At 51.7% G+C, this 20016-nt stretch overlaps 8 protein-coding genes and 1 non-coding gene across 9 annotated transcripts; 7 read left to right on the top strand and 2 right to left on the bottom strand.

Moving 5' to 3' along the window:
- Positions 1-79: 79 nt before the first annotated feature.
- RHO25_006521 (uncharacterized protein) lies at positions 80-2203 on the bottom strand (the record flags this gene model as incomplete). Its single annotated transcript, XM_065602798.1, has 5 exons — positions 80-146; positions 174-424; positions 502-846; positions 1301-2068; positions 2186-2203. 5 exons carry the CDS (start codon positions 2201-2203, stop codon positions 80-82), a joined length of 1449 nt encoding a protein of 482 aa, XP_065458870.1.
- Positions 2204-2575: 372 nt separating this feature from the next.
- On the top strand, positions 2576-2980 carry RHO25_006520 (uncharacterized protein; the record flags this gene model as incomplete). Its single annotated transcript, XM_065602797.1, has 2 exons — positions 2576-2650; positions 2702-2980. 2 exons carry the CDS (start codon positions 2576-2578, stop codon positions 2978-2980), a joined length of 354 nt encoding a protein of 117 aa, XP_065458869.1.
- Positions 2981-4746: 1766 nt separating this feature from the next.
- On the top strand, positions 4747-4840 carry RHO25_006519. Its single transcript has one exon. It is a non-coding gene; the product is annotated as a tRNA-Gly (tRNA).
- Positions 4841-5273: 433 nt separating this feature from the next.
- Positions 5274-6944, top strand: RHO25_006518 (uncharacterized protein; the record flags this gene model as incomplete). The annotated part of the gene is made up of 1 exon (XM_023597340.2): positions 5274-6944. One exon carries the CDS (start codon positions 5274-5276, stop codon positions 6942-6944), a length of 1671 nt encoding a protein of 556 aa, XP_023452175.1.
- A 1178-nt stretch (positions 6945-8122) lies between these two features.
- Positions 8123-8431, top strand: RHO25_006517 (uncharacterized protein; the record flags this gene model as incomplete). Its single annotated transcript, XM_065602796.1, has 1 exon — positions 8123-8431. One exon carries the CDS (start codon positions 8123-8125, stop codon positions 8429-8431), a length of 309 nt encoding a protein of 102 aa, XP_065458868.1.
- A 547-nt stretch (positions 8432-8978) lies between these two features.
- Positions 8979-10845, top strand: RHO25_006516 (uncharacterized protein; the record flags this gene model as incomplete). The annotated part of the gene is made up of 2 exons (XM_023597338.2): positions 8979-9014; positions 9085-10845. 2 exons carry the CDS (start codon positions 8979-8981, stop codon positions 10843-10845), a joined length of 1797 nt encoding a protein of 598 aa, XP_023452929.2.
- A 972-nt stretch (positions 10846-11817) lies between these two features.
- Positions 11818-14870, top strand: RHO25_006515 (uncharacterized protein; the record flags this gene model as incomplete). The annotated part of the gene is made up of 2 exons (XM_023597337.2): positions 11818-13731; positions 13788-14870. 2 exons carry the CDS (start codon positions 11818-11820, stop codon positions 14868-14870), a joined length of 2997 nt encoding a protein of 998 aa, XP_023452029.1.
- A 500-nt stretch (positions 14871-15370) lies between these two features.
- Positions 15371-17640, bottom strand: RHO25_006514 (uncharacterized protein; the record flags this gene model as incomplete). Its single annotated transcript, XM_023597336.2, has 2 exons — positions 15371-15991; positions 16051-17640. 2 exons carry the CDS (start codon positions 17638-17640, stop codon positions 15371-15373), a joined length of 2211 nt encoding a protein of 736 aa, XP_023452030.1.
- A 1908-nt stretch (positions 17641-19548) lies between these two features.
- On the top strand, positions 19549-19988 carry RHO25_006513 (uncharacterized protein; the record flags this gene model as incomplete). Its single annotated transcript, XM_023597335.2, has 2 exons — positions 19549-19731; positions 19803-19988. The coding sequence occupies 2 exons, from the start codon at positions 19549-19551 to the stop codon at positions 19986-19988; spliced, it is 369 nt and encodes a 122-aa protein (XP_023452027.1).
- Between the last annotated feature and the right edge of the window lie 28 nt (positions 19989-20016).

Genomic DNA, 20016 nt, shown 5'->3' with positions numbered 1-20016 from the left:
GAGTTGGCTTGTCGGTGTTTGAAGCGCAATACTGGAGAATGATCTCCGCGTAGAGCGTGAACTGGTCGTCGTGAGTTTCCTACTTCTCGTTGCAGATGAGACGCAATATCGTCAAGCGCTCCTTCAGTAGGACGGCCAGGCTGTTCCTGTTAAGATCAGAAGGGTTGCTCTACTTTGCCATCATCCAGATTGTACTATCAACGAGCTTGGAGCGCTTAACTCCGAATGCCTTGGAGATCATCATGGCGTAGTCCTGTAGCTTCTGTCGATCTTCTTGAGACCAGATATCATTCTTTGCAGACTTGTAAGCCGGCACATGGGAGCGATCGCCATCGAAGTACCGCTGAGCGCTTTCGATCCATGGACCAGTCTCGCCAGCCGTCACCTTGCCACGCACAGCCTCCGCTTTGATCTTCTGATATTTCTGGAGCGGAATCCTTGACCGGCGTTGATGTATTGGCGGATGAGTTGCACGAGTGTCATCTGCTAAATAGTCTCCACAAGCGACTTCTTGGCTGCAACACTACGATCGCCTCTGGAGAAGTAGTTGCCAATCGCGTGCAAGGCCCTGACGAGGAAGACAGATTTGCCATAGTTGCACATCGAGATTTCGTTCTTCGCAGCAGGCGTACGAAACATTATACGCTCGCAATCGCCAACGAAAATACCTCCGAGTGCGTTTTGCGCTTGTCTCTGATTCTTCCTGTAAGGCGTCACCTGGCCCATCGGCACACTAAGCAGCATCGAAGGGCCAAATTGAATTAGAGAAAGCCGACTTTGAAGTTGTGCCTCTGAATTCATCTTCAGCGTGCCACCCTCGCCATTTGCGCCTTCAACGCCCTGAGTCTGTTTCGAATTTCAGGAGAGATGTGTTGCTTCAAGCATTCCTTCGAGAGCCATGCCGATGAATAGGCAAAAGCAGTGGACCACCGACGAGATGAGCTTCTTGAGAGCGAGTTGCCTTGGGCAACCCCACGCTTCCAAAGACGTCTTTGAAAATTGATCATAGCAAAGGAGTCGTTGGCTTTCCTTCGCTACTCTGAACGAGACACTAGTTGTCTTCACAATTCGTCTTCTGATGCGGTCCCGCGCAGCAACTGTTCAGTTCAGAATCACAACAAGCTTTTCTTTGACTGTCTCTGCTCTGAGAATTGGACCAGCTCGCGCAAGAACTTCATGATCGTTGGCTCTTAGCCCGTGATAATGACAGAGACAAGCAGTGTTGCAGCCAAAGCCTACAATTGTAGGGAGAACTGGGCAAGGTCGAAGCAAAGGGCTCTACATGATTAAGATCACTTACCTTATCCCTCGTAGGATCAGATTCTGGACCATCGAGCAAGCTTGACTTTCTGCTCTTCGAATTCGTGGCTTTCTTTGTCGGAGCTTTTGCATTTGTAGTTTTCTGCTTCGGTTCATCGTCGCCACCGTCGTCGCCGTTGTCGGCACCTTCACCGTTGTCGCCAGTATCATCTGACTTCTTGTCTTGGAGCTTTCGAGGATGGGCGGCATCGTCTTCGCCCTCATCGTCAGCAAAAGCGCGCTTTCTGACTCCGGATCGATTAGGCCGACGAAGAGGTTGATCATCCAAATCGCTATCTTTAGCGACGTCTTTGCCATCAGAGCCGACGACAGCCGAATTCGGATTGAAGTAAGGATCGACGTCGGAGAAGTGAAGGCCTGAAGCCTTTACCGCCATAGCGAACGCGAGTAGAAACGTGACATCCAGAGCGACCGATTCTGCAATATTACTAGCTCCGAGGAAGTTCTCAAGGAGGCAGTGCTGCAAGAAGAGGCTGTAGAAGAGGAAGAGATTCAGATAGGCAACAGTCGAGAGTTTCGACCCAGTCTGTCGACTAATTTGTCGGGAATATGTGCGATGGACGTCGCGAAGGATAGCGATCTTGTCCTTGCCAATCCCCTTCTGCTTGTAGAGACGGATGGGAAGGATTTTCTTGCGTCTCTCGCTCAAGTAGCGCGACTTGTTGACCCACTCGTGGTGTGTCTCTTCGGAGCCTTCATTACAGCGTTGACACTGCGCAGCCCGGTGATATCGAGGCCAATGCTCTGCCTGTATTCAAGTGTCGTTGCGACGAGACTTTCCGACTCCTCTGCCCGTAGCAGAGCATGCCCGACAAGAGCGAGCCAATACATGATGGACGAATGTGGATTCCAGCTTCAGACAGACAATTCGGTTCTGCGACATTTTCCAGACTCTGAATTCAGACGAAGGTGCTGGGAAGTTGACTTGTAAGGGACGCGGCAATGAATCGCAGCGGAGATTGCAATGAACGTTTGCAAAGTGTCTGCCAAGGCAAGTGTGGTGGGAGGACGGGTGGGCCTAGCTGCAGCCCATCTGCAAGTGAAGCAGTCGCTGGTCCGTGCCTGCATGTGCAAACATCAGCTCTACCGCTCAATCTAAGTGACGAGGCTCGTAACATCCCACACCAGAATTACTCAAAGCTCGCGAAAGCGCCTCAGCGTCAATTCGTGCGCTTCAGTCTAAACTTACCAACACACAAAGGCGCCCGCGATAGTTTCTTTTCACCTTCTTGGACACCGCAGCCTCTCCCACAACATGCCAGAACAAGCAATGCCAAAACATGTCCGTCCCAGCGAACTGTTGAGCGCCTTCGATGAACTCGATCGCGAGGTACGTTCATCAAAGACGAACGCTCACAGCTTTTTGACCGACCGTGCGCAGATGGCTGAAGCCCTTGCCGATAAACACGAGGGGGATGCTCGGTCAGCAGCTCGCCTTCTGCTCGAGTTCCAGAATTTGCCCTTACGGATCTACGGAAGGGCTTGCCTCGTGCTCGCCTGCGTCGACAAGGTAGACCGTCTGGATATGGCGCGTGAGCTTGTCCGTGTGGCTGAGCTATCCAATGAAGCAGCTGGAGCTGGACGCGCTGAACAGGAGCTGCTCGACGAGTGCAAGGCTATTCGCGACCAGATCCAGGCTCGCTACAGCAATCAGGGATGAGGTGAAGCAGGAGAGAACCAAGCCGAGAGTGAGGATATCGAAATCAAGTCCAGCCACGATTAGGGGTGATCCGCTTCAAATCGAAGAGGCGGAAATCGTCCCTGACTTGCTTATTGTTGTATTCAGCGAAAGAAATAGGATCCACAGAACCGCCGGCTTGGCCATGATTGAAAATCGCCCAACTTCAGATCCCTCCACGAATTTGTCTCGCACCAGCTCCTTGTGGCTCGTCCAGGCTCTGCAGTGCTCGTCTCGACGCATGCGCCCGATCATTGGCCTGTCTACTGTCTCCTCCTCACTCAGTGCTGCAGGTACCGCTCCAACTCTAACATCGGCTGTTCCAACCGTATTCACCAGCCTGGGCATCGGCGCTGGAGTCATGGCCTCTTTGGCATCTCAGATTTCAATCCCCGCCCTTTGTGATCCCAGACCTACTGCTCGCAAAGGAGAAGGGTAGCGTTCTGGCGAAAGAGGTGGCCGTCGAAGATGGTGAGAGAACCAAAGCAGTTGGAGAATCTGAGATGGCTTGATGCTCGCGGCTGTCCTAAGCACGAGCGCTGGAGAATCAGGTAGGTCAGATCGATAGTGACATAATGTCACGAGCAGAATAGTCCACCTTGCGCAAGGTTACGCATTACATTAATGGAGCGGTACGATACCGTATAGAGTCGTCTCGGATGAGACTGTACCATATTTCTCTATTGAGAACTGCTTACTAGTTTAGTCTTGATACGGGTATTAGTTGAATCGTGCTGCAAAGGGATCTCTGGGATACGACCACCTATTTACAACCACTGCCGTAGAAGGCATCGTCTGAAGTGTCTTTTCCCGGATATGGATGACGACAATCGCTTCCTGTCGTGGCGCAGAGATCCTGTGGAGCTGTCTGAGGCACAAATACCTTCTCCTTATACCCTGGGATTGGACAAGCTGTTTCTCTGCAAAGCTGGAATTTGCGTTTTGGACCATTGGAAACATGACAGCTCTGGTCAATACTGACCTTTGGACAAAAAGGCTCAAACTGATCCTTTCGGCACTTGGAGCCAGAAATCAGACTCTTCTTCGAAGATACGGCGTTTTCAGTGTTGGTCAGAATAGTCTTGGCCAGCATAATCCCCTGAACAAGACCGCGATGGGCCTGCTTTATTTCGGCAACTATGAGTGATAAATGTGCAGAAGGACCCATTTCTGGAATGGCTGTAATGCTTTGCTTCTGAATGTAGCCGGATTGCACAAGGTCGATGCAAAGAGCTATCGGAAACCTGTTGAGGCTCTTGCGATGGTATCGTTCTTCTCCCGAGAAAGACGACTCTCCAGCGGTGCGAGTGTTCCGGCTATGCCACTGAAGCTGGTTCAAAAAATGGCTGCATATATCTTGTTGCTATGATTTGTGACGCGGCGTTCAATCTTTCTCCTATGGGGCAAGCATGTTCTCGGTTTCATACTCGTTACCACCATGCTGCTTGACATGTCTGCCGCCCGCAATACGGGAGGAATGCAGGGTCAAAGATCGAAATGATGAATTTTGCAGTCTTGTGCCCCATACGGCTCTCGATGCCACTATATTATCAGAAGCAGCACCTAAGACCATCCAGGACAATTAGGAACAAGCTGAAGATCGAACAAGCAAGCTCAGAACATGTGGGGATGTGCGGGGAGATTGGTGCCAAGACTTGTCAAATTTGTTCACTTACCTCCCCCTACACCTCCCAAAGCTCCACCTTATGTTGGAGCTTCATATACAATGCCCAAACAACTTAGATACTGCAACTGTAGTGTAGTGGTTAGCATTTCGCCTTCCCATTGTGCTCTTATGCAATGAACCAGGCGGAGACCCGAGTTCGAATCTCGGCAGTTGCAGAATGGGTTTACGTGAAATATCACCTTGATGATGTCATCAATGTTTTTTTGCGTTGAATTGGGAGTCGGGAAACGTACTCTTTTGCGAAAGACCAACCTATCAAGCATGGAACTGCGTAAGCTTATGGCTCAGCTAGATGTTCAGCTAGCTCACGCTGTTTTGCCCGGTTTGCAAGTATTCTTGCAGCGATACCGATGCCCGAGGCATGATTTCCGACCATCTAGTATCTAGACACACCTTCAATAGCTTGCTGATAATCAAGTCGTAGCATAGTCTTGGAACTCTGTCGAATGTTCGTTTCAGTTCCGCCTTCACTTCCGGCCCGTGCACGGACCACCACTTTCGGCAAAGCATGCCGACCACCGACCAAACTTTGAGAATGCCATCATCCCATCTCTATCTTTCACGCATTGTAGCTACACAGCAATTACAATGAGCCTAGCATCGCCTGCGCTGTTGCCCAAGGCGACAGCGACGCCGCTGCGTATACTTGCGGCGAAATCGCCATCAACCACAACGCCAAATCGCTACCACGAGCATCGCCGCGGCCCAGCAGCAAACTGCCATCGGACATTCACAACTACAACTCACCATCGCCCACGAATACAACAGCCATGCACAAAAAACACTCGAACAACCCGCGCCTTCCACACTTCCCCGCCTCTCCAGATCAAGGATCCTTATGCTTCCCTCGGTGTTAATACCTCCGCGACCGCATCCGAGATCAAAAAGGCTTACTATGGCCTTGCGAAAAAGTACCATCCGGATACTAACCCGGATCCCAAAGCTAAAGAGAAATTCGCTGAAGCGCAAAGCGCGTACGAGCTCCTGAGCGATAAGTCAAAGAAGGACATGTACGATCAATATGGTTCAGCGGCATTCGATGCGAATGGAAATGCGGCTGGAGGAGGTGCGGGTCCAGGAGCTGGAGGGCCTTTCGGCGGAGGAAACCCTTTCGGGGGTGGGAATCCATTCGGAGGCTTCGGTGGTGGAGGTGCTGCGGGAGGATTTGGAGGGGCGGAGTTCAATTTCGAGGATTTGTTCTCAGCTTTCGGCGGTAGTGGAGCGAGGAGAGGGAGACCTGGAGGAAGAGGATTTCAAGAGGAGGTTATGGTGGGTGAGAATATTGAGGTGCAGACGAACATCTCATTCATGGATGCTGCAAAGGGTGTGCAGAAAGATATCACAATCAACCCGTTGGTCAAGTGTAAGACTTGCACTGGGTCAGGATTAAAGAAAGGAACTCAAAGGAGTGCTTGTAAGAGCTGTGATGGTACTGGGACAAGAGTGCATTTCATGCAGGGTGGTTTCCAGATGGCCAGTACGTGTGGCACTTGTGGAGGAACTGGACAACAGGTTCCGCGAGGTAGCGAATGTGGCACATGCAGAGGACATGGAGCGGTAAGAGAGAAGAGGACGGTCACAGTGGATATTCCTGGTGGTGTGGAAGACGGCATGCGGTTGAGAGTACTTGGTGAGGGTGATCATCCCGCTACTGGACAATCCACCAACCCCGACGGAGCTACACAGAAGGGAGATTTGTACGTCTTCATTCGTGTGGCACCGGACTCGAAGTTCCAGAGGCACGGCTCAGATGTGCTGTATACTGCCAGTATACCCCTGACGACTGCCGTGCTTGGAGGCGAGATCACGGTCCCAACATTAGATGGCGATGTCAAGGTCAAGGTCGCAACCGGCACTGGGACGGGCGACAAGATTACAATGGGCGGCATGGGTATGAAGAAGCTCAACTCGCGACAAGGAGCAAAGGGTGATCTTCGCGTGGAATTCAAGGTCAACATGCCCAAATACTTGTCGGTAAACCAGCGCACGATCCTGGAAATGCTGGCCGATGAAATGGGAGACAACAGCGCGAAACGGATCATGAATCTGAACAAGATGAACACTGACTCGTCAAAGAACACTTCTTCCACATCCACGACATCTTCGAAAACTGACAGCCACAAGGACGAAGGATTCTTGAAGCGCATCTGGCACGATATCTCTGGTCAGCACAACAATCCCGAGGAGGACGCGAAGGACAAGGATTCGAAAGAGAAGGATGAAGAGCCAAAGAAGAAAGCTTCCGGCTCAGGCTCATGATGGATCCTCTTGTACATGTATTCTGTGCAACACACTTGTCTAAGATTATCGAATATTCGAAGGAACTCTGTAAATTTACGCATGGCGAGGTGTTCATTAGACCATGAGTCACGCGCGAAGGGCAGCATAGGAGGAAGAGGAGCTTGGAATGGGGACCTGTACAGTAGTGTTGTCTTTGTCGTTGTCTCAATCGGACATCTCGACTCCACTTCAGACAAATGCTAATATTCTGCATCCAGACCACGAATCTTGACCCGTCAGAACAGGGATCATCCATCAATCCACGATGAATAAAGTTAAGGTCCGCACTTTGGCAGCACTGTAACCTTTTCTGACGACAGACTGCAACGGCGAATGTAATAATTTAGCACGCAAACGCACACAACTGCGCCTTGACTAAATCAAAATCCTATCTCACTAAATCAAAATCTCGCCCCACATATTACTCCAAATTTGTGCTCGGACAAGCGAGGCGAGCTTGCGAGCGAAGTAAGTACTCGGAGCAGCGAGGAACGAGCACAGCGACGACGTACGATACCCGAGCGCGTAAGGCATAGGCCCCTAAAAAGGATAGTATTATTTCTATTAGGCAACGAACGAGCTCGAGCCGAAGGCGAGGGCGAGAGAGGCGGCAGTGTCCCTCGAGAGGAGATTTTGATTTAGCCAGATAGGATTTTGATTTAGTCAAAGCGCACAACTGACGCACATAGCTCTTTGTATGTCTCAGGCGGTACGAGCTAAACGACAATTGGTGCCTCCTTAGACTGCGCTTCGCGGGATCCGGTCGATGGCACTAACGCCACAAGTGCAGGTCGGGTAGAGGGTGAAGAAGAACTAATGCAAGTTATGCAAGTTTTATGCGGCCAACCTTCTGCTCAGAGATCACTGATCACTCTCCTAACCCAACGCAGTCAATAGGTCCCATAACTCTGGCCTCGACTGGTGGTTGTGTCAGCTTGAGACTTCGGTTAGCATCACCCCTGATGGACACGGCAGCAAGATGAGGGACGGGACGTTTCTCGAAGCCTCGTCATGGCTTCAACGCCGCAGCATAATAACCCTACGCCTGTCCGTCGGGATCTTGACGACTGAGACAAGCGCATTCCATCGATCAGTCAACAACGAGCAATACCAAACACAACACATCAACTACGCGAACAAGATCTTCAAGCGACAATATGCCGTCCATCATTTCCATCCTCGCTCTCAGCATGGCGACCATCGCCCTTGCTGCCCCCATCGACACTCTGCCTGCAAACATGGCCGTGGCCCGCGACGATAACGGCGTCGCTCACTTGGACTACATCTACACCCAGAAGGAAAGAAGAGAGGAAGATGGAGCAGCCCACTTGGATTACATATACACCCAAAAGGAACGCAGAGAGGAAGATGGAGCCGCTCACTTGGATTACATCTACACTCAAAAGGAAAAGAGAGAGGGAGACAGCCCAGCCCACTTGGACTACATCTACACCCAAAAGGAGTAGAAAATATCCCTCACAACCACGACGACAACGACTTCACGAGTTCTGATCAATCGGGCAACGAAAGACCATGGCAAGCGAGGGCTTTAACTTTTCGGGCTCATTCGCAGCCCGATCAAAGCGCGGACATATGCGGCCGCGCGGACCGCGGTCAAACATGTGCGCACGGAGACATTCGTTTTGCTAGCTAGTGTGATGGTGCAGTATGTAGTAGCGTTAGTGCACAGTAACATCGATCTTACTGTGCAATGTGGGCCCGAGTGGTCATCCACAGAGATACACAATAATCAACAGTCACCACTCGCAACGAAACGTGTTTCGGGGCAACAATGGCTGATTTTTGAGGGCTCGTTAGGGTTCACTAATCATACACACACCATGCTTTCCTTTCATCTGTTTCAGTACTTCGTCATTCGTTCCAACAAGACGGTACGGTGATTGATACTGGAGCAGCTGGAATCGATCGATGATTCGTTACTTCTCATCATCAGCTTCTACATGCATGATTTTCTTACCTGGGCGATTGTTTTCCATGTAATCGGAGAAGACCATGGATGGTCCGACCGTGACACATCCCTTCAAGTCGGTGAGTTTCGACTCCATCTGATTCAATCCGCTATTAGTCGCATGACTAATCCACGCCCCCGAGATCCCAGCGCCCAGACATCGCAGTACCTTACCTCAATGTCACTGTCCTGGATCGATCTGCAGTGTCGCCAGGATACATCTTCATCTCACCATTCAAAAACCATATTTCTGGACCGTTGATCTATGATCAATTCGGCGATTTAGTCTGGTCAGGAAGCGATACCTTCAGCGCAAGTACGGGATCTGGTCCCCAGGCATATGTCTTTGAGCCTTGTCCATATTCTTCGCAAGCAAGCGAGAGAGATCGGCACTATCTCTGTATGCTGCATACTTTCAACCAAGGAGGTAGTGGACGAGGTCAAGCGTTGATCCTCGATTCTACCTATAGGATCCTCAAAGGGATCCAGTATAATGGAACCTCTTCGGCTTTGGATCTGCATGAGCTCAAACTAGTTGACAACCAACCTGGAAAATCGCAGTCAGCTCTTCTAACACAATATCGCCCTATTCCGGCGGATCTTTCTGCATACGGCGTGCCCGGACTTGGTTGGCTACACGACTCCGTCTTCCAGGAACAACGACTGAGCAATGGAGCTATAACTTTCGAATGGAAAGCTTCCGATCACATCGATCTGAACGAAACTGCCGTGGCGTTCTATGATGGCCATCAATCCGATTCACCATGGGATTATTTCCATATCAATTCTGTCCAGAAACTCCACGGCAGTGGAGATTATTTGATTAGTGCTCGGCATGCTTCTGCAATCTACTTGATCGATGGCAAAGATGGTCGCATTGTATGGCGACTTGGAGGGCGGAGGTCAGATTTTCGTATGATTTCAGCAACCACGAATGGTCAAGGAGAAGGAGAACAGATTTCAGATTGGTTCTATTTTCCCCATCATGCAACTCTGCTCCGCAATGAGAGTGGCATCCTCACAATCAGCCTTTTCGACAACGGTCAGACTCCCAAACGGAAACCACGACCTTACAGTCGCGGCCTTCTGCTCTCCGTCAACGAACCAGCACGAACAGTATCGATTCTGGAAACTTATCACACTGCCTCGCAACCTCGCGCAGCAGAACTCGGCGGCAGTATGCAAATTCTGGAAAACGGGAATGTGCTGATCGGCTGGGGTAATACAGGTTGTATGACAGAATACTCCGCTGCGCCGGAATCGCGGCCTGTATTCGAGGCGTGTGTGGTGGATAAGAAGGCAACCCCGGCTTTATATCGTGCGAAGAAGACGAAGGGCTGGATAGGGAGGCCGGATACGAGGCCTGCTGTGGTTGCTTTTTCGCGAAGAAACGAAATGGAAGGAGAGCAAAATGTGAAAACTGCCATTCACATGAGTTGGAATGGGGCAACTGAAGTGGCGAGTTGGCGTGTTTACGGTGGCAGTACTACAACCACCACACCGAACGACGGAGAAATCAGCTGGACCGAGCTGGCAACTTACCCGCGCAACGGCTTCGAGACTTCGGCGCTGATTGAATCGACATCCTCCCTGCCAACGCCTCTGGTCGTGAAAGTGGAAGCTCTTGCGGCAGATGGGAATGTTCTGGGGGAGTCCGAAATGGCAAGAACCTTTGTGCCAAACACTATGGCAGGGTGTGATGAGATGTGGTGCAATCCTCTTCCGCAGCGAACGAAGGAAGTTTCACTGTCCGGCAATAGTGCTTCACCTGGCATTGGAAGTCACCATCGTGAGGCTTGGCAAGATAGACTAATGTTCTGGCAGATTTTGGGGATTGCTTTGTGTGCTTTGATAATGGGACTTCTGGCGAAGCGGCGGATGAGGCGGAGGAAAGACTTCTCATGGCGATGATGGTTGTGTCCAAGATGATTGCTACTGGTTGGTGAATGTGTTGCGAGGAGTATTGTCCGGATCTGGCAGGCGCATCGTTGCTGGAGAAATCACGCTGATGAAATATGAGTATGAATACAACGACAGCAGATAGAGAGCCAGTCTTTGGGTGGCAGCATAGGCGCTTGGAGTCGAAGATCTCTGGCAGATGGAGTGATAATTTCTTGTGGATTCTGTAGATTGGTGTCCTTGTCGCTGTCTTGGATGGACGTCTCAAAGTGAGACTGTTTCTGATCGGCGCACGGCTTTCGGAGTTCCATGCTACGATTTCAGCAGCATTTTACGATATTCAGCCTTGTGACGGCTGATCGTCATGGCGCAGTGAGGCATTGCTGGCGCCTCTCGCGGAAGTGCTAAGCGCGAGCTACCACGGGTTGGGCGCTTAACATGTGGTAGAGAAGAGGCCGTTTGCATCCTTCGACTGGACGTGTGTGAGGCAGCCTCGTGACTCTCGTTGCAGCAGAGGCCGCAGCGAAGCGCTGGCAGTGCTGAAGTAGAATATATATATGTTGGTGCTGTTGGAATCATTCACCTGCGAGTCGGCCGCAGAATGGGTCGTGGGTGAAGCGATCGTCAGTGCTGAAGCTCGCGTTGCCGCCGCCCGCCATCCCACGTCACACCTTCAACGCCCAAACGTGGTTCAGGCGCCCAAATTCACTCACCACGCGACAGGGACAGAAACAGAAGGACAATCGAAGAAAAAAGCAGGAAACTGAGAGAAGAAGTCAGACAAAAGTGGAGGAGCACACCCGAGACGCCACCGTCACACAAATCCGCTGCATGCAGGCGCCGGTGATGGGCCTCGAGCTGCTGCTGCTGCTCTGCTGAACAAACCGGCTTGCATCTGAACCTACCGACCGACCGCGTACCAGGCTGGCTGTCGTCCCGTGACCCGGCAGCAACACCACCTCCAACCTTGTCCGCTCCTCCGACATGCTGCCCATCCGCCCCGGCCTGTCGAGGCAACTCTCCGCCGCCGCCATGCAGGTCCCCATGATATCGTGTCCGCTGAAGCAGACGAACGAGATTGACTGGATCATCCCAATCAAGCAACACATTCGCTCCGCATACGGCGACGATCCCGAACGATACAATGACGAATGCGCCGCTCTCAATCGTCTGCGCCAGGACATGCGAGGTGCTGGGAAAGACAGCGCGGCGGGGAGAGATTTGTTGTACAGATATTATGGACAACTCGAGTTGCTGGACTTGCGATTTCCCGTCGATGAGAACCACATCAAAATCAGCTTTACGTGGTTCGATGCATTTACCCACAAACCCACCAGCCAGTACAGCCTGGCGTTTGAGAAAGCGAGCATCATTTTCAATATCTCAGCAGTATTGAGCTGTCATGCTGCGAATCAAAACCGCCATGAGGACACCGGGTTGAAGACGGCCTATCACTCATTTCAGGCAAGCGCGGGAATGTTTACGTACATCAACGAGAACTTTCTACACGCACCTTCGACGGATCTGAGCAGAGAGACTGTCAAGACGTTGATCAGCATCATGTTGGCGCAAGGGCAGGAAGTGTTCATTGAAAAGCAGGTGGTGGATAAGAAGAAACCAGGGCTGATTGCCAAACTGGCTGCACAGGCTGCTTATCTTTATGCTCAGGCTGTGGAGGGCGTGCAGGACAACGTATCCAGGGCCGTATTCGAGCGTGTATGGTTCCTCGTGGTACAAATCAAGCAACATCATTTGGCTAGTGTGGCACAATACTATCAAGCGGTGGCGGATTACGAGGCCAACAGCTACGGGCAAGCAATTGGGCGGCTGAACGCTGCGAACACCGCAAGTAAAGAGGCGAGTCGCTTGGCGAACGGTTTTCCTGGTAGTGCGCCCGCGAACAGCAATCTCGCATCAGAAACAGGGACGATACTGGCAGACATGACGAAAAAGCAGCTCGCATCAATACAGGAACTGCTTGCCGAGTACAATCGGGACAACGACATGATCTACCACCAGCCAGTACCTTCAGAAACAAACCTGCCAAGCATACCGAAACTGCCAGCGGCCAAGGCGATTCCAGTGAGCGAACTCTATCAGGGTCAAGACATTCAGCGAATCATTGGTCCAGACATTTTCCAGCGAATCGTGCCCATGTCAGTGACGGAGAGCGCCAGCTTGTACGATGAGGAGAAGGCCAAGTTAATACGAGCTGAGGGTGAGAGAGTCGAGACTGCGGATGATGAGCTGGCAACATCATTGGATTATCTAAAACTGCCCGGGAGTCTGAACATCCTCAAAGGCGCCGTGGATCAGGAATCGATGAGCGTTGATGATGAGTTCCGCAACTGGTGCAGTGAACTCGCGGGACACAATCCGTTCGGGCCTACTTTCGACCAGCTACGAGAGGAGAAGCAGAACATTATGTCGACTCTCGAAACATGTTCGAAACAGCTTGACATGGAAGAGTCCGTGTGTGAGAAAATGCGCAGCAAGTATGGTGCTGAATGGACACAGCAGCCTTCGAGTCGATTGACACAAACATTACGGCAGGACGCAAAGAGCTACCGAGCTGCTGTAGAGGAAGCTTCAACGAGTGATGCACAGTTGTTCAGTACTTTCCGACAGTATGAGTCTGATATGGACGAGATGCGTTCTGCGGGCGAGACAGACGAGGCAGATGTTTTGTACCAGCGAGCCATGATCAAGGCCGGCGCTGGAAAGAAGAATGGAACAAGTCCTGGCGTGATGGATGAAGGCAATCTGCTCGACGAGGATTTCGAAGACGAATCACGGCAGTCCGTTGCTGAGCAGATCGAGCGCGTCGAAGCGCTGATCCACAAGTTGCAGCTTGTAAAGCGTGAGCGCGCGCAAGTGCTGAAGGATCTGAAGGAGAAGGTTTGTCACTGTTTTGAAATTCATAGAGCCCACAGCATGCTGACATTGTGCAACAGATTCACAGCGACGACATTTCAAACGTGATCATGCTCAACAAGAAGGCCATCACAAGCCAGGAGAATGCCCTTTTCAAAGCTGAGCTGGAGAAATTCAGACCGCACCAGAATCGTATCCTGCAGGCTGTGCACAAGCAGTCATCGCTGATGAAAGAGCTCACGCGCACATACAGCGACCTTTTACAAGACAAGCGAGTCCGCGGCGAGCAGAACAAGTACGAAGCCTTCTCGAGGCAGCGCAACTCCGTCCTTGGAAAGTACAAGAAGGTCTATCAAGCGTACAAGGACCTTCAAGCAGGCTTGCAACGAGCGCGACAGTTCTACGATGAGATGCAAGAGACCGTCGACAGCCTGAAGAAGAACGTGGACTCTTTTGTGGAGAACCGCAGATCAGAGGGCGGTCAGTTGCTCGGCGCCATTGAAGCTGCGAAGGGCAGTGGAGCAGAACGTGAGCAGGCTCGGATGAAAGAGCTCATGGAGCGCATGAGCATCAGTCCATCCAGCGCTCAGTCGTCATCCCCCATACCGGGCTTTGGTGAGCAGCGGAGTTCAGGGCATCGTCCCCCGCCCCTCCAGCAACAAACATATGGGCAGCAGCAACCCCTATACAATCCCGCGGCCAGTCCTCCGATCACGCCTCGGTACCAACCACAACAACAGAACGGCAGCATGCAATCACCTGCACCATATCCTACCTACTCACAACCCTCACAACATCAACAGCCACAATCCGCGACTTACAACCCCAACCAATACGGCGCGATGTCGCCTCCCGCTCACCAACAATACTTCTCGCCGCCACCCAACCAACAATACAATAACTACCAGCAACCCTCTACAACACAGTATAGCCAGCACCAGCCACAGCAACAGAACTACGGCAGCCATCAATCTGTGCCACAAGGCTGGCAGCCTCCGCCTCCTCCGCCGGGCCCTCCACCGAGCCAGGACTACAGTGCGATGCAGGCGAGTGGATATCCTTCCGGGCCTGGAGGCTACGCGAGCCAGGATTCGATAAGAAGTCAGCAACAGCCAAATGGTAGTTCAGGCGATCCTTGGGCGGGCTTGAGTGCGTGGAAGTGAGGCAATGAACGAGGAAATTCTTGATGGTAGGAGGAAACCGGGGAAGCCAAGTACAGCAGTGGAAAGGAAAAAGAAAGCAAAGCATAGCGTGGTTTTGGGTGATTTGTTTGACTTCAATTCAGCACTTTTTTTTTGTGTGTTCCTGTATTGGCCGGCGGCGGGGTCGATGCTCGGCATGTTTGATGGACGGATGAGATACATGTGCATGATGTGGATGAAGGAGAAGACGCGTATGTGAAGACGACTCCGCGTGCTGACGGTGTGCGGACACGTACATTGTATGTATGTAGCAGACGTGAAAACAAACATGCAAGGTTGCAAGTCTCCATTCATACAGTATGTTCCTCGCCATTTCTGGAAGAGGTCGCGGGCGATTGCGCCGTAGATGTACAGAGCACTCCTCCGCTTTGCTTCATCAAAGTCCCAACACCTCTACCTCTATTCCGCAAAGAAGGCCCCTAAGTAAATTTACATCGAACATAAAATGCCTGCAAAACCATCTAGATGATCCCAACATCGTGGTAGAAAGCCCCCGTGCTCGGCTCCCGTCCCAAGAAATCCGTCACAAACTGCTTTGGATCTCCTGCTCTCGCGAGAACCTTTTCTCTATACTCCCTCCAATTCTCAGCATTGAACGGATCGTTCGCGAATTTTGCATAATAGACATCTTCCGAGTAGACCTTCGCCCAAGTCCAAGAGTACCATCTTCCATACCAATAGTTCACCCAATCTGGATAGGTCGCTTGACCCCAGGCCCATTCGTAATTTGGAGAGCCGTTCGCAAGGCGTTGGAGTGGAAGTGATTCGCCCCAGGGTACGAGACAGACGTCGACGGCGAGTTTGTTGTAGATTTGAGATATGGGGAGGTCTTTAGCTGCTTCGCGGGAAGAGGGCATGTGGGTTTGGAGGTCGTAGAGACTGTACCAGACTTTGTAGAGAGTATCGAGGGTTTTGAATGTGAGTTTGGATTGTTCAGCTTTTTTGGCAGTTTCGAAGGGAAGAGTCTCGGGAGGTTGGGTGGAGTTTGCGTGGGTCTGTTTCCAGGATGCGGTGTCGTTGGGGCTGAAGTAGCTCCAGTGTCTGCTGACCTTTTGGAGGACGATTGGATTGAAGCCGAAGTTCTAAGAATGGTGGTTAGTCTGACATGGGCTTGAAAAGAGGGGAAAGAGGGAGAACATACTTCCATCATCTGGCCAGGCATCTGTGAGAAGTCTGCGGGGGCACCGGCATCTCCGCAGAGATCTCCAAACTCGGACTCGCACGATAGATGCCAGTAAGCAACGCCAATCTGCCAGAACAAGTTTGCCAAAGCCTTCGCGCTCAAGTGTTGAGTCGGATAGTAGCCACCGTTGAGAATTACGGATGGATAGGTTTTGGTACCATTGGCAGATATGGACGCTCTTTGGATTGCGGTACCTTGAGTGCTGTTGCTAATCTTGTCTGGACGTGCGAGGATATCGGTGTAGAAGTAGCCAGCGAAGTCATTCGATCCTGAATTCCGAACTTCATAGAGGCTGGCTTGAGGCGCGGGCAAGATATCGGAGCCTTTGCCAGTGGGGGACAAAGCATCCAGTTGGTTGCCATGGACTAGCTGCAGGTCGAATCCGAGGGCTTGGCCAAACAGCTTCAATGCAGTAGGCACCGTGAAAGTGGGCACGAAGTAGGAGCCGAAGTTGTCATCTGTAAGGTTCGTCTGTGCTTCGTCGATGGCGATTCTTGCATACTCTATGTCCCAGCGGTATGCGCTCGCAGTAGAATTGTCCCGCTTGACGATAATATTGAGCTGATCCACACTATCGGCGGCGCTTGGCTTGAGTGTTTCACCAATCTCATTGATCAATGCCAGCGCGTTCTCCGGACTCCCAGCGATGGTGTCCTGTAGTCGCGCCGTAGCATAGTTCGGGTACCCGAGCAGCTGGGCCATCTCATCGCGGCCAGCATACGCTTGCTTCAAGATGTCGACGTTATCTCTTGCGAGACGATTGTATCCAATGGCAAGCTCCTGACGCACTCGCTGGTTTTTGGCGATGGGGGTCACTGAAGAAGCCTGAGTGAGAACGTCGATTCCGAGCTTGCCAGCGTCAGCTCCTGTGCCGTTGGCGAAAGTTGCAAGCAGCTGTGGATCGACACCTTCTAACTCCTCCCGCGAGAAGAAGAGGTTGGGTGGCGCGGCGGGCTTCTGTGCGTTGGCATTGAATGCTTGAGTGAGATTTTGTTGCTCCTGAACGAGCGCAGTGTACCTGTCTCTGTCGGATCCCTTCGAAATGCTCAAGCCAGCATCTACTCGGGACTGGTGGAACATCGTAGCGAGTCTTCCTTCAGGCGTCCAAAGCTTGTTCTCGTTCGCCAAGTTGTCATAGACGGCCTTGACCAGGGGCCAGTATTCTTCGCTATTGGTCACATTGGCCAGAAACGGACTCCTGGCGGCGAAGAAGTCATTAGTCGCATTGTACGCGACCGGATCTGTAATGTAATTGAACGGGGCGATCAACCCAGCAACTTCATCTCGATGACGGCTCCACGGAGCGAGGGTGTTGTTGAATGTTGCCGTTTCAGGCGTGACGGTAGAGAGTATGTTATCGAAGACGGCCTGATCTTGAGAGAGAATATAGTCAGAGATCTCGCGAACCCTGTCTACACTGAGGTTGAAAACAACAGGGGACTGTGTCGAGATTTTGGAATTATCGCGTAGAGCCAAGGCGTAGCAACGCGTGATGCTAGATCCCAACAGAATCGGCAGCACCGCACGTGGCCAAGAGCCTCGATGCATAGCTGAAGCTGAATGTTTTTGGCAATATTCGAGGAACGAGTGAGTGGAAAGTAGCGCACAGCGAGTGTTTCTCGCGCGCGTGAAAACGATGGAACTTCAATGAGCGTGTGATGATGAAGCAAAACAACGATACAAGATGTTACAGAGGTGAGATAGAAAGGGAAGACCTTACCGGTATAAGAGGATGATAGTATCACTTGACGGCTGTTTCTCGCATTTGACGGCAGCCCTAAGTTAGGGGTGCTGTCTCTCAAGTTCCAGTGCAGGCCTGAGGGGCGAGTCAGTCGTCGGAAGCTTGCGGCAGTTGCGACAGTGTGAAGAAAGCACAATGAGCGCCATTGTGTGATCCTGCAGGGTGCGCGCTGCGTGCGATGCCACTGCTGATTGCACTCTCGTTCCTCACCGGCAATGCATTCGTGCTCGCAAGGGTTCCGGGGAGAGACGAGACAGACTAATGCCCCCACGGCCAGTGACCCTCGTCCGATTACTCATCGGGGTCGAGAACTGCGCGTAGAAAGGTACTGTGGACTTGAAAGATTGACTCTTGCTTCGGAGAAATGAGGATTCGTGTCCTGTCGATACCCAGAGAGGCTATGAAGACATGTAGAGGGAAGTGGAAGTCAACAACAACGAAAGTTTGGACACAAGTAGGCTGGAGCATCGGGTTCCGATTGTTCCGTTAGGGCTGAAGATCTCGGCCTGCAGAGTCAATCTACTAGCGTTGTTTTAGCCTCCCATCTATTCTTTCCTGGGCTTTAGCTGCTGACATGTGGTTCGCCTTCAGGACTATTTAAAACTCCAAAGTTGCAGTAGTTAAATTGCTGAAACTCCAAAGTTGCAGTAGTTAAATTGCTGCAGTCGCTGGGAGCGAGTCGCTGGGAGCGTTACGGGTTGGGTCTTTTTGCCTGAGATTGTGTATTGGCGACGAATGTTCCTCCGCGAGCAAGAGCAACCAGTCTCAACCCAGACAGTAGTTGCTCACGAGGAACCCATCTCCTTGAGGATCTGAGATCTGCTCATGCCGTTACATGTTGATGGGACTTGAAGATCGTATCGGCGGTATTGTCATTTGCGTATAGATGTGGACAACGACCGAAAGGTGCTGCTTAATCAAGTGAGCATTAGATTGATCTGCGAGACAATTGACTGTGTCCCCTAGGACGTAGGGCTCAAATGCTACCTAGGTGCTGCAATGCCACGATAGCCATTTGCCGCAGAAAACCCTACGAGAAGTCGAGAGAATCGGCGCAGCTCCACACAAGCCTACGATACCTGAGTAACAACGGATCAACTGCGTCGATCCAAGACATATGGCCATACTCTGGTGGAAAGAGCACTCATGGCCGTAGCTTGGATCGACTGCTGAGCCATCTCAGCCGGTGTAGGTCGTTTGCTCCACGCGGTCGTGCTGGAGGACATCGATAGCTTTCGCGTTGGGGAATGTCCAGGTCGTGGCATTGTCGTTTTCCTTCTCGCGGGACAACATATCCAGACGTCTCCAACACGGTATTCGCTTGGTATCTGATCCTGTTGAGCATAGGCGTTTGGCAACAGTAGTCTTGACCATAGTCGCGCAAAAGTCGGCCAAACGACGAGGTGCGGAAGCAAATGTGGGTGCATCGCGGCTGAGAATGAGCTTCCACAACCGTACGAATAGATGCTCCACTTCGTCTGCCGCAACCAGTCCCATCAGAAAAAGACTTGAAGATTCGTTGCGAACAGTATCTCAGCTTGCAGGGATAGAAAACACGCGACCTTGGCAGAAATCAACTGCCAAGATGTTCTCAGGAATGTGACCAGGAGATGGATCCTTCAGGTTGCTGAGCCACCTAGCGACTGTGTCTCACCTCTTATATATACCGTGCCTTGGCTCCAGGTAGGCTTGCAGCATTAGCGCACGCAAGCACGATGTTCAACAAGCTCAAAAGCAAGATGAGCGGTCCCGGGAAAGGCAACAAGGATAGCAAGAAATCTGGTCTGGTCGATGGCGCAAGCAATTTGGTCGGAGTGCCGTTCGGAGGTGACGCAACGGGTGCCGGAGTCGCTCCCTCTGTCGCTCAGGCTGTGGCCGTCAATCATGCCAATAAGAAGGTTGGTCGCCATCCAGTGGCAAGTTATTCTCCTGGTGAGATCATGGGACTGACTTTTCACCACGCTGATAGCGCCTCGAAGGCAACAAGAAGGCCGAAATCATCTCTCGAACCAAGTACGGCGGAAAACCTCCGGCTATGGACTCCGCAGACAAGCCATCTTTCGGACAGTCCGACCCAACGGCGTGTCCGAATGCGAAGAGTCATCCGAAAGGGCAGAAGTGGTGCAGCTATTGCAAAGCTGTAAACGGGCCGTAGAGACTGCCGAATCGACAATTTCATCTTC

The sequence above is a fragment of the Cercospora beticola genome, chromosome 4 (genome assembly GCF_033473495.1).
Source record: "Cercospora beticola chromosome 4, complete sequence".
In the NCBI taxonomy this organism is placed as follows: domain Eukaryota; kingdom Fungi; phylum Ascomycota; class Dothideomycetes; order Mycosphaerellales; family Mycosphaerellaceae; genus Cercospora; species Cercospora beticola.
The sequence above is the reverse complement of the archived record's forward strand: the minus strand, read 5'-3'. Positions and strand labels throughout refer to the sequence as shown.